Here is a 13,459-nt window from a genome sequence, read left to right on the forward strand (position 1 = left end):
CAAATTCATTTCAAACATCATTGAATTCATCATCTTCTTCTCTTCTCTTTTGAGATTAGTATTCTGGTGGTTGGAATATAATTCTGATCTTAGAAATATTCTAGTATATCTAGAATCCTGAAGAAAAAAAGTTTTCGAGTGAATTCTGTTTATTCTCTTCTTCTCTTCTCTTCTCTTCTGAAATCAGTATTTCTGGTGCGTTTGGAATATAATTCTGATTTTAGAAATATTTTAGTGTATCTGGAATGCCTAAGAGAGAATTATCCGAAAAAAGTTATAACATTGAAGTGACTGGAAGATCCATTAACATCAGTCTAAGAGCTCATAGCATTTAAAAGATTCGCCCGCTTTCAGAACATAGAAGTACCATCTAAAATTCTGAAATGATAGTCGTTTTATCTCGAAGGCATGCACCTGAACTGTTGGTACTGTCACGGAGGTGTAAACTGTCTTAAAGAAAGAGAATTTTATTCTCGCCTCGACTCCATCTCTACCAAATATAACATTGTGCCTTCAAGCAAAACAATTCTTAGGACATGCTGAAAGTCCATGCGGAGTAGCTTGACGGGCATTAACATATTTCAATAAACCGTGCTTAGGACATGCAACAAGCCCCGGGCAGGCTATATAAATAAAATAACCGTTATAACCGTGGAAACAATTATAAGCATTCTACATTTTGTTTAATATAACTTTCATTTAACAATAGAAAAAATGCGCCCAAAAGTAGTTTAGCAACATCAATCCAGATCTTGAGAAATATATTAGACAGCTTAAAAATGTCTAAGAATCCCATTTGAAATCATATTTATCTAAAAGCCACCCATTAATATTCAGACAGTTTTGTCTCATTCATGGTGAGGATTGGTTTTTCATTTTAACCTTTTAGGTCAATTTGATTCCAAAAGGGCACCCTATAAAATTTGATAGTTTAACAAGGGGTGAGCAAAAACCGAATGAATCGACGAAACCAAACCAAGTCGAATCGCACCGATCGGTTTTTGGACCGAACCGATCACCGTTCGACTCGGTTCGGCCGAACAACCCAAATCGACTTGGTTTGGCCTCGGCTTGGGTTTCTAGAAACCGCCCAAACCGAACCGACCGAACTCTTTGGAAAGAGGAAATAATAATTTTGTTAAGTTAATAAGACAAAAAATTAGGAAAACCGTAATCAAATCTTTCAAGTCTAAATTTGTCCTCCTTCCTATTTGTTGTTGTCGACTTTGCAACTCATTCTTAGTTAGTAACTTAAGAATATAGATTATGCATTCGCACTTCTACTTCTTCTTCTGTTTGTAATGGCGGAAAAGTACGATGAATTTTTAATTTTTATTTTCCGTATATGTAATGGTGGAAAAGTACGATGGACTCTTAATTTTTATTTTCTGTATATCCAATTAAATTAATAACATTAGTTTGTCATTTTCTCTAAATTGTATTCGGTTAAACCGATCAACCGAACTCAACCGAGCCGAACCAAACCGAGTCGAACCATGTCGGTCGGCCGAATGATCGGCTCGACTTCGACCGATGATTTAGTAAAACTGCCACTTCCGGAAAAAACCGACCGATGCTCACCCCAAAACCAAAGATTGAGTTAGAACTTCACTTATGAAGTCTATTGCATAGAAAAAACCCACTGTGATATTTCTTCCTATTATAATTGACGGGTATCACTAAATACCCACTGTGATATTTCTTCCTATTATAATTGACGGGTATCACTAAATACCCCAAGAAAGAAAGAGGGAAACGAGAAATCATGGAGGCAGAAAGCTGGAGGAAAAGAAAAAACGTGGAGGCAAACTTGGAAGAAGAAGATAACAGTCTATGCGAGAAAAAGGAAGAAGAAAGTATCCAGGAAGAGTTTGACAAATTAACCAGAAAGCTTCTGCTTAATTTAAAGAAATCCAGGTATGGGTTTCTTCGATCTCTCCAGTGATTATATATGTCCAAACTCTCTTACGCGGTGGTGATGATGATTTAAGGTCTTAGTTTGATACTATTTATAAGGCTGTTTGTATTTGATACTAGATTTTACTACTATAATTTGTGATGTTCATAAATTTGTCTCCCTAAAAATCTTTTTTTCATTATTTACTGCCTATGGTGACTTATAGGTTTCAAATAAAGCTTAAAAATCTTTATTAACCAAACCCTAACTTTGGAATTTTCTTCTTATAGGGAAAGAGCCATTGAGCATGTGTCTCTTTGGAAGATGAACAAGAGAGATGGGATTGATGGTGGCTCTCTTTTAGAATGTCTGGACCTAACTTTGTATGAAGTGGATAACTATTTGGATCTAAAAGGTGACTACTGTCGTGGTTTTGTACAATTGGATCCAACTACTGCTAAAGAAGAGATAGAAAAGGAGATTAAGTTATGGGAGGAGGTAATCTTCTTTTTTCCATCTAATAGAATACTAGTTTATATGGCTTATTTTATTTTTCTGAGAGTAAATTTGATGTCGTAATATGGTGCCTTGTTTTTAGAAATTCGGTGATCTATGCACAACTGAAAGCAATGCCTACAAGGAATTCATTGACACGGTTATTTATCCTAAAACTATTGCGTGTTTTCGTAAATTAAAAAAGGTATTGTAAAACCTCAACTCTAACTTCAGCCAATCTAGGTCTTAAAGTATTTGGCATTTTCTTCTTGCTGAATTTTTTTGTTCTATGAACAGATTGAAGGTGTTATTGATAAGGTAAAGAATGATCCCAGGCTTGGAGACCCTTGGACACTGGATGAGATAGATGAGCGTTTAATGGCTATATGGGATGGTATTGTGTGGTAACACACTGTTTTTGTTTTTCATCTAAACACTTATCAATCCTTTTTCTATTAATATTAATTCGAAGCTTAAAAAAAAAAATCCCACGCTTGGCGACAGGGACGAAGGGTCAAGATTTAAAATCGTGAGGCGTCTAATCAACTTTGAAAGGTGGTACGGCCAGGAAGACGCAAGTGCCGCAACTGCAGAGTACACTGTAGAGAAGTACGAGGTAATATCTATCTTTGTTCTTAAGTTTTGTTTACTAGTGATTGATTTTTAGTGTTTTTGGTGTCGAAGATTGATAGCGAGATGTTGTCTAGAGACAATACTAGTGTTTCCCGTTACCTTTCGAAGTAGAAGGTCCATAAGGTTCTTGTGTTTGTAGTTATATCTGAGTATTCTTATTGATAAGGAGAAACTGATATATTAGTTTTTGCAATCGTAGTATAAAAGTTAGTTTGAAATGTTAACGTTTTATTAATCTAGATTAGAAGAAAAAAAAAGGGGGACCCAAGACGAAGAAGTACATCCGTTGATAAAGAGAAGGACAAATGAAGAGATTGTTGTGTTTCCATTGAAATCCTATGAAAGAATAATGTGAAATGATTTGGTGTTTGTGTATATCTTGATGTCTTTCTTACCTTAGATTAGTTATAGAGTTGTATACAAAATGTTTGATTATAGTATTGTTTTTTTTTATAAGAAGAAACTCATCATATTAGTTGTTGCAATTGTAGGATCTGATAAGAGAGGTGGTGGAGCTGTCGTCGTACGATAATGGGTATGCTATTGTTAAGCTCTTGACAGATTTCTCGACCTATGCAAGTTTTATAGCATCAGCTTTGAGAGAGGTCTTGCTGAAGATGATGAAGTAGGGCAGCATTGGAAGATGGATGATATCCTGTGGAGACAGACTATATATATATATATATATGTTAGTTTACTTGCTACATGTGGTATCTCTTAGTGGTTAGCATTGGCAATCATATGAGAAAATACAACACAAAAATACTTTGGAGATGAAAATACGATTTTATCCAAAGCATATGAGAAAAATACTATTCTCTACCCACTACTTAATCTAACCTGATCTATATTTTAACTCACAAGTTAACCAAACCTAAATATATGACCCGCGAACTGACCCTAGCATAGAGAACCCCATATTCAAAGTCTTCTTTACCTTTTTTTGTTGAAGAGAAGACTTCTTTACCTTAGCAATTAAAAAGAACAGTAAACATAACTACCTGAGTTACAATCTTCAACAATAGAATTACAGCACTACTGAGAGAAATTTCATGCTTTAGATCTTTAACAAACATTTAGACTGAGAGAAAGAGAGTATTCGTGTTAGAATTAGAGCAAATTGAGAATAGTCCCACATGGGAGAATGGGTAACTAGCAACCAAGAATATAAAGTATAGGTCCTCTCCACTCATTGCCAATTGGTTTTGAGTTGGATGGCCACAAACTTAACATGGTATCAGAGCTAGGCCCACACGTGATAGGCTTAAAAGCCACACGTGCTCCACGTCACCCGTAAAGAAAAAAAAAACACGTGTCAGGCTCAAAGAACGCCACACGTGAGGGGGCGTGTGAGAATAGTCCCACATGGGAGAATGGGTAACTAGCAACCAAGAATATAAAGTATAGGTCCTCTCCACTCATTGCTAATTGGTTTTGAGTTGGATGGCCACAAACTTAACACACATATGCGTGATGATTTGTGATTTCACTAACACTTGATGGACAATCTTCAGTCATCCTTTTGCCTTGGTTCTTTTAGGGTTTGTGTGGTAAAATGGTGGATGAACCTGGTTTGTGGATAGAAGAAGTAGGGTTAAAATTGAAGATGACCCTACTTGAGTCGGTCCAAACGGGTCACAACAGTCTTATGGACTGAATATTCTTGACCTTTAATCTCCGTACACGTGGCGCCCATCATTTTATTGAGTTGAATAAACTAGGGGGTCGAAAGTGCCATATTGATTATATAAGGGTAAACTGGTATTTTTTTCACTTGTAATTTTAGAGACAGAATATTCCTTTTAGATTCTGTCGAAAGGGAGTCCAAAGTGCAACTCTGAAAAAAGGGAGTTCAAACAGCAAGTCAATTATACGAAAGGGGGTCCAAACAACAAATCTCCCATAAAAGAAAGAGATACCAGAGATGGAGAACATCTCTTGAGGGAAGAAAAGAAAGAAGAGACGGAGACATAGAGAGATTAGAGAGAGAGAGAGAGAGGAGGCGCAAGTATTATGGGCATTAAGGGGCGTACTAGGGTATTTAAACTGACGCCCCTTCTAATCCAACGACTGAGGTCTCTCCCAATTCCTCAGCCGTTGGATCTATCAAATATTCTAGGGTTACAACATGCTGGACTATATCGGGCGGGCGGGCGGACGTGAAACGGGCGGGCATATTGGGCCGGGACTCGGGCAGAGGGTCTTGCCCGAGTCCCGTCCACGCCCGCCCGAAATAACGGGCTGGCTATACCGGACTCGGGTTCAATTCGGACTTCGGGTCCTAACAGTCCGGGCGGATTGGACCGGATCTCGGGTTCCCGGACCGTTTTCCCGCCCTTACACGGGGGTGTAAACTGTCTTAAAGAAAAAGAATTTTATTCTTGTCCGGACTCCATCTCTACCAAATATAACATTGTGCCTTCAAACAAAACAACTCTTAGGACATGGTGCAAGTCCAGGGGGAGTAGCTTGACCAACATTAACATATTTCAATGAACCGTGCTTAGGACATGAAACAAGCCCCAGGCTATATAAATAAACTAACCCTTATAACAGTGGAAACAATTATAAGCATTTTTTTTTGTTGAAGGAACAATTATAAGCATTTTACATGTTGTTTAATAATATGGTAGTTTAGCAACACCAATCATATTTATCATCTAGTTCAACAAAAAAAAAATCATATTTATCATCTAAAGCCACCCATTAAAATTCAGATAGTTTTCTGATTAATCCCTGAGGATTGATTTTTCATTTTAACCTTTTAAGGTCAATTTGATTCAAATGAGTATATGATTCAAGCCATGACAAAATGAAACACTATAAAATTTGATATTTCAGCAACACTACCTAAACCAAAAATTGAGTTACAACTTCACTAATGAAGTCTATTGCATAGAAAAACAATGACCAAGAACATCACTGTGATATTTCTTCTCATATTATATCTTTGATAAATTTTACTTAAAAGCAACATCAAACCCCTCATTTTGTAATTTTCATATGTACACTATACCTCTATAATACTCTTAATCACATGGTAGTCAATGTATACATGTACTAAACCAGTCTTCTTCACGTCTGAATGTTTAGCGGATCTTCCGACTCATCCAAATTAAGAGAGTAGATATCTACTGGAGCAATAGTGCAGTCGACCTTGTTATGCCCCTTATTTCTGTTCCTTCGGGAGCCTTGGTCATGATCAAGATAGATGACAACCACACTGATATCGTCGTGGTAACGGCGCCTAGTACCCTTCTCAATCTTCTTTATATTGTCGTAACTCATCTCATTCTTCTTTGCAGCTCCTTCTAGAGCAGCTCTCACCAATCTCTTTGCTATACCCTGTTCAAAAACACAGTACCAGAAAACAACATTTAATCAGGAACAATGTCATAAATGAAACTAGCGAAATTATTTTATTTTGTACAGGATAGACAGAAATTTAGACACTAGGTGAAGTTTTCGAACTTACCTGTCTTGGGTTTTTGCATACAATGTCGACCGCTTCTTCATCACTTAATTGCTCCCAAAGTCCATCTGTAGCAAATATCAAGAACAGATCTTGTGGTTTTATCTTTCTTGTCACAATTGAGGGTTCTGCTGTCATAACTGGTCGTTTTAAAGGAATAGCAGGTCCAAATTGCTGGAATAGAGGATCTCGATTGAATTCGGGTTCCTTCAAATACATATCTCCGATTGATCTTGATACCTACAAAGAAAGTAAATGTTTAAAACTTTAATCAGCACTATCTGTCGGACGTTATTCACTAGAGATAGACAAATTGATATTGAAGGGTAGCACCGAATATTTTCTGACCAAGTTGTGTAAAGTTTAAGGTAGTTCTAACTTATTCGACTCTAAGGACAAGTCAGATGTGTGTGTGTGTGCCTATATATATATATATATATATATATTATTTGATATCAAGCATATAAGCCTCTTGTATTATCTAATGGAAGCCAATATGCAAGTAGTCCAGAGAATTATTCCTTTGACATAAACCTCATGTACTAAAATGAATCATACTTTTGATTTTCTGCACCAAAAGTGAGGTCAAGAGGCACTCCACTGATTCTTGAAAGGGTATCGATGGAAAAAGAGGGGTGACCCAGAAGAAGATTGTCGTTGGGACAGTCATAAGAATAAAGAAAGATAGTATAATCCTACTTCACGGAAACAAAGCTAAAGAGGAAAGAGAATGAGAAAGCATAGACCACATAAAATAGGACTAACGCTTGTCTTGGTTCTCCTTAAAAAAAAGAACCTCGTAACTGTTTGATATCCTCCTGACCTAATATATGTACGGACTTCACAATATCATAAAGCCCTATTTCAATTGTATTTTGATATCCTCCTGACCTAATATATGTACGGACTTCACAATATCATAAAGCCCTATTTCAATTGTATTATTGTAATTAGTAAAATCAAAAGACATCGTTCATTAACACTAAGAATGCTTCTTTTTATGTTATTATAGTACCAAGAGATAAAGTTGTATTTAACTTTATATTGAAGGAATATGTTCTTATTTTCTTCCTATAATTAGATATTAGCATCAATGGTCAAAAACCCAATCACATCAGTGAAAACTAATTGAGCACTGACAAAGTAACAAGTGAAGATGGAACCATGACAACGTCACCGGAAAGACAAGACAAGACAACATAATGGCGGAGTGCAGAAATTAATCTCTTAAAACACTACAGCTTGATACTAATAATTCCCCCTTGACAATTAAAAAAAAAACTCGTTCCAGTTTCCCGAAGTAGAAGAGGGCGAAAGAGTTCGACATCTACCCTCAGTTTCCTAGAAACTATTTATTGGTAGTGCCACTCTGCCGACCCAATTCCATCCCCTCTAATTATCCAACATTACATGTTTTACGTATCACCTTAGATACCATGGCAAAAATAAAGTTTCAAATCTCAAACCATTGGACCAGAGAGACAGGATTGGGCCGATATAATGATATGACGTTGCCGTTAGCACTTCGATCTATGAACGGAAACTGATTGACAAGATGAACTAGACAAATCTATGACAAGAAGCACAGACGAAAAAACCAAAAATCGAAATTATATTAGCCTTTCAATATATCACAGAAGCAGAGGTAACACAACCGAACCTAGTCGCAAACTAAACTTGGTACAAAATTCGAGCTAAACAGTCTCATTTCTTCCTAAACAAATTACCCTAATCAAACTTCAAGCCCACAGACTAAATAATCAAATTTCAATACTGAACTAGAAATGAATGGATTGAACTAATCTAACAAGAAACCAATAGAATGAAGAAATTATACCTGAATTATGCCCTTAATTCGCCAAACTCCTCGTGTATGAACAACAATATGATTATCATCAGGATGAAGAGCTTCAACTTCTTTTCTAATTTTCTCAACTCCAACATTATGATCAGTTGATAATCTTTCAGATATAAAACAAGATTTTGTTCCTATTGAAAGTCTCTTTCCAAGAACAGCTCTTGAATCCCCAAGATTTGCTACATATAAAACACCATCATCAGTAATTATTCCAAATAAACAACAAGATCCAACAGAAGCCATCTGAGGGTTTGCCACCCATGATTGTTTTACAAGTCTCAGAAATTCATCTTCAGTTGCATTAAAAGCTCTCTTAATAACATCACAAGACAACCCTCCTTGTTCAGTAGCCAATCCTACATAAACAAACAAGAAAAACAAAATTAGGGTTTAATAATTCAGAGCAATTCAGAGTACTAGAGTTAGGGGTTTTAAAGAAATGGGTATGTGTCGATTGAATTAGTTTATTACTATGAATGTTAGAATAGAGATGGGTATTGACAAAACGAGAAGCTTCAGGACCACCATGACCATCATAAACCCCTATATAAGTAGCAGAAGGAGAAGTTAAAACTTGGGTTTGATCTTCAAGAGTTGAATTTGCTTGAACTACTGCAATTGAAAATTCACCAAAACTGTGTGGTTTTAAATCAATATTCCATAAAAGTTCATCTTCTCTTCTTATTATATGTCCAAAACATTGCTCCAATGGTTTGTAACACTTTCTCAACATTTTCTCTTTCTCTCTCTAAAAATCTCTGTAAATCACTCTCTGAGAAAAGGGTTTGATGGGTTTTGTTGTAATTGTGATGGATAACAAGAACAATAAGATGATCGGAGGAGGAGGAATAAGTTGCAGAGGTTTAGAGAGAGAAAAGGGTAGAGAGAGAGAGAGAATTGAAGAAGAAGAAGAAGAAATGTCAGAAAAGTAATAGCGCGTTGGAGAAAAAGGAGATTTTGTTACCGAAAGAGTGTATTTCTATTCGTACCGACACACCAATACCTCAATTATACCGCATAACTAATTTTACAAGTTCATTGGCCTATCCATAAATGATTCAATATTGATGTACGGGTGCTTCTAATGACACCGGGCCAAAAGGCTGTTAGCATCCGGAAATTTTATTGACTTAGGTCAATAGCCATTGACCCGAGTTCTCTATAAACACCGGTTTTTAATGTGGGTGACATTTACCTTCATTTGCTTCTTCCATCTTCTTCTTCCAAAATAAAAAGAATACCAATTCATTTTTTATCCAAAACAAAAATCATGTGTGCTCATCTAGATAGTGTAAGTAAAAAAAATTCATTTTTTCTTGTTTACTTTCTATTCCTGTTAGTAAATACACAAAATTGAAAAGAATGAGTCCACTCTCTTCTTCCTTCTTCACCAAATTTCATCCACAAAATAAACTCATTTTCTCTTCTCTTCCTTCTCATGTTCATATTCATCCATTCTATATCCCCTTTGTAAATGTAGAAGAAAGATTGCAAGATTCAGAAAGGTAGAGAGAGAGAGATGAGAATAAGGGTTTTTAGAGAGAGAAAGATGAAGAAAACCTTGCGAGAAATAGCAGAGGAGCTGGTCATGGTCGAGTTCACGAGAAAGAGAGTGAGGATTGGGATGTTTTTCAAGCCCCGGATCAGCTGATCCGTTTGGCCCTCTTACGTCCCGGATCAGCTATTCCGTTTGGTCCTCCTAAGTCCCGGATCAGCTGATCCGTTTGGTCCTCCTAGGTCCCGGATCAGCTGATCCGTTTGGTCCTCTTAAGTCCCGGATCAACTGATCCGTTTGGTCCTCTTAAGGCTCGGTCTGGTTCAGTCCGTCCGATAGATTTTGTTTGATTTTGTGATAAACGGATGGAGGTGTTAGGGTTAAGTTGGCTTTGACTGGTGCCTACATAGTTGAACGGTAATGAACAGTTGAGCCTGGTGCTAATAAAGATGGATGCTAACAGCCTTTTGGCTTGGTGCCTTTAGAAGCACCCTTGATGTACATAGCCCAGTTAACAATGGAATCTACTTCACAGTAAAAGGTCTCGGATTCAGCCCGTGAAGTTAGATGGACTTTAGTATCTGTAATTTAGTTGCGTTTTAGACTCAATTTCCGTAAAGTTTCGATTGTTAATGTGATCAAGCAAATTTCTTAAGCATCTTCTCTACCTCTACATAATAAAATATTGTTAGCATCACTAAAATTGTTAGTATTTATTTTGGCCAAACAAACTACTTTCAGTCTCTCTTAACAAAAAAAAAGGGTTATTTCCCTAATGGCCCCAAACTTTGTGACCAGCTTCCCGCCTGGCTCCCTACTTTACGAGAAATACCCATATGGCCCCCTTCCGTTATAACACCGTTACTCTCTCTCTTCCATTTCTTTTCTCTCTCCTCCAACATGTTTTCTCTCTCTGCCACCTCGTTAAAACCTGCCAACTCATCATCTTCTCCGGGAAGGTCGCCGGCCGACCAATTTTCCGGCCGGCGACCTTCAAACCTAAAATTTTTTATTTTTTTTTTCATCTCTCCTCTCTCTCTAAAAAAAAAAAATATTTTTTTTTCACTTCCCTCTCTCTCTCTCTCTAAACTCCGGCGAAGGGGGTTACCCTTCGCCGGAGTTTAGAGAGAGAGAGAGGGGGGTGAAATTTTTTTTTTAGAGAGAGAGAGAGAGAGGAGAGATGAAAAAAAAAAAATAAAATTTTAGGTTTGAAGGTCGCCGGCCGGAAAATTGGTCAGCCGGCGACCTTCCCGGAGAAGATGATGAGTTGGCAGGTTTTAACGAGGTGGCAGAGAGAGAAAACATGTTGGAGGAGAGAGAAAAGAAATGGAAGAGAGAGAGCAACGGTGTTATAACGGAAGGGGGCCATATGGACATTTCTCGTAAAGTAGGGAGCCAGACAGGAAGCTGGTCACAAAGTTAGGGGCCATTAGGGAAATATCCCAAAAAAAAACTACTTTCATTCTTTTTACCCTTCGTTTTTTCTTTTCTTACTTTAATTATTTACAACTTATATGTTTAAATAGTTTGTCTTTTTCTACCTTTTCTTTAACCTTTATTTCAATTCATTGAAAAAAGAATGACCATAATAAAAACAATAATTTCTTCGGCTTTAAGGAAACAAAAACCTAACAAATAGAATGATATGTTTGTTGGTCTTCCAGTGTACTTTTATGATAATAATATTTTTGAATGAAATTAAATTTATTTTCAAATTTAACTATGACAACAACAAGAAAAATAAATATCATAAAATACCAGCACGAAGATGTCGCATAAGTCCATAATAAATAATGTTTTCATTGAAAGGGTCCATATTAAATGTTGAAAATTGAGAATCGGCAAGTATGACCGAAAGCAGTAAAATAGAAGTAAAATCCGTATGTTTTTTTTTTTTGTTACAGATCCATATGTTTTTCTTGCCAAACCAAGCCCTATTTCGTGTCCTGAATTAAGTCAACAAGACTCGAACTTAAAGTGAGTCAAAAGGGGACCCTTTATTCTCAACTTCACGCGAAGGGTTAATCTACTTGACCTCAGCTTTAGGGCATAAAGAAAAAATTTTGGATCATAAAGGAAAAATTATGAGGATTTTTGAGTTTAAGGTCCAAAAATAGGGGGGTAATTAGTCATGTATCCATTCCTAAATCAATAAATAAAATAAAACCAAAATAAACCGAAAATGTAAAATAAGTCCAAAAATTCACTATTTGGTGGGCCCCATGCATCAATCCTTTAATTTTCTCTCAATTTTGCCCTTTCATATATATTTTTTAACCATTGGTAAACCAAAGGTTTATAATGGTTGAGTTAATACAATTATTCTTTCCATAAATTTTATGAAAGAATATTTATGGTGGATATTTGATGTTAATCTTTATTTCCAAAACTTATATTTTTCTAAAGTAACCTACCAAATCAATGGATATTTACCTAAAACTAGTTTCTCTCTCCCAAACACGAGTTTCTCTTTCTGTAACTATATGTTCTTTGAATTCAAGAAAATATATTATTTCCAAAACTGATATTTGTCTAAATTAACCTACCAATTCAATGAATATTTACCTAAAACGAGATGCTCTCTCAAAAACAATTTTCTCTCTCTGTAACTCTATGTTCTTTGAACTTCAAGAAAGTATGAATTTGTGATTTGTTTTTTTATCTCTACCTCGATCCAATTAAACATCTACAAATTCTTTTGTGAGGTTAAAAAGCAAACTATTTTGCTAGCATCTTACTGATTCTACTAGCATATTTTACATTCTACTAGCATCTGATGAATGAATTGGACAAAGTAGTTTAAAAAGCAAATACTATTTAGCTAGCATCTTATTGATTCTAATAGCAATTTTTACATTCTATTAGCAATTTTTACATTCTATTAGCATCGGTTGAATAAATTTGAACACAGTAGTTTAAAAAGCAAGAATATTTTGCTAGCATCTTATGAATTTGTTACAATAGGTTAACAAATACTTTTTAGTAATTTTATGAAAGAATATTTATGGTGGATATTTAATGTTAATCTTTATTTCCAAAACTTATATTTTTCTAAAGTAACCTACCAAATCAATGGATATTTACCTAAAATTAGTTCTCTCTCTCCCAAACACGTAACTACATATTCTTTGAATTCAAGAAAATATATTATTTCCAAAACTGATATTTGTCTAAATTAACCTACCAATTCAACCAATATTTACCTAAAACGAGATGCTCTCTCCCAAAAACGATTTTCTCTCTTTGTAACTCTATGTTCTTTGAATTTCAAGAAAGTATGAATTTGTGATTTGCTTTTTATCTCTACCTCGATCCAATTAAACATCTACAAATTCTTTTGTTAGGTTAAAAAGCAAACTATTTTGCTAACATCTTACTGATTCTACTAGCATATTTTACATTCTACTAGCATCTGAAGAATGAATTTGATAAAGTAGTTTAGAAAGCAAATACTATTTAGCTAGCATCTTATTGATTCTAATAGCAACTTTTACATTCTATTAGCATCGGTTGAATAAATTTGAATACAGTAGTTTAAAAAACAAGAATATTTTGCTAGCATCTTATGAACTTGTTACAATAAGTTAACAAATACTTTTTAGTAATTAA

At 35.6% G+C, this 13,459-nt stretch overlaps 2 protein-coding genes across 2 annotated transcripts; one reads left to right on the forward strand and one right to left on the reverse strand.

The window, feature by feature from the left end:
- Positions 1–1,692: 1,692 nt before the first annotated feature.
- On the forward strand, positions 1,693–3,851 carry LOC147570476 (uncharacterized). The gene is made up of 6 exons (XM_086657028.1): positions 1,693–1,917; positions 2,188–2,395; positions 2,496–2,597; positions 2,690–2,796; positions 2,897–3,008; positions 3,517–3,851. Exons 1-6 carry the CDS (start codon positions 1,766–1,768, stop codon positions 3,652–3,654), a joined length of 819 nt encoding a protein of 272 aa, XP_086513154.1. The 5' UTR covers positions 1,693–1,765; the 3' UTR covers positions 3,655–3,851.
- Positions 3,852–5,830: 1,979 nt separating this feature from the next.
- LOC147570477 (putative protein phosphatase 2C 63) lies at positions 5,831–9,296 on the reverse strand. Its single transcript, XM_086657049.1, has 4 exons — positions 8,827–9,296; positions 8,335–8,711; positions 6,501–6,737; positions 5,831–6,370 (listed from the first exon to the last, which is right to left on the reverse strand). Exons 1-4 carry the CDS (start codon positions 9,086–9,088, stop codon positions 6,101–6,103), a joined length of 1,146 nt encoding a protein of 381 aa, XP_086513175.1. The 5' UTR covers positions 9,089–9,296; the 3' UTR covers positions 5,831–6,100.
- Between the last annotated feature and the right edge of the window lie 4,163 nt (positions 9,297–13,459).

Source organism: Eschscholzia californica, unplaced genomic scaffold, assembly GCF_041429995.1.
Source record: "Eschscholzia californica isolate CP2 unplaced genomic scaffold, dmEscCali1.0.p SCAF_1, whole genome shotgun sequence".
Lineage (NCBI taxonomy): Eukaryota > Viridiplantae > Streptophyta > Magnoliopsida > Ranunculales > Papaveraceae > Eschscholzia > Eschscholzia californica.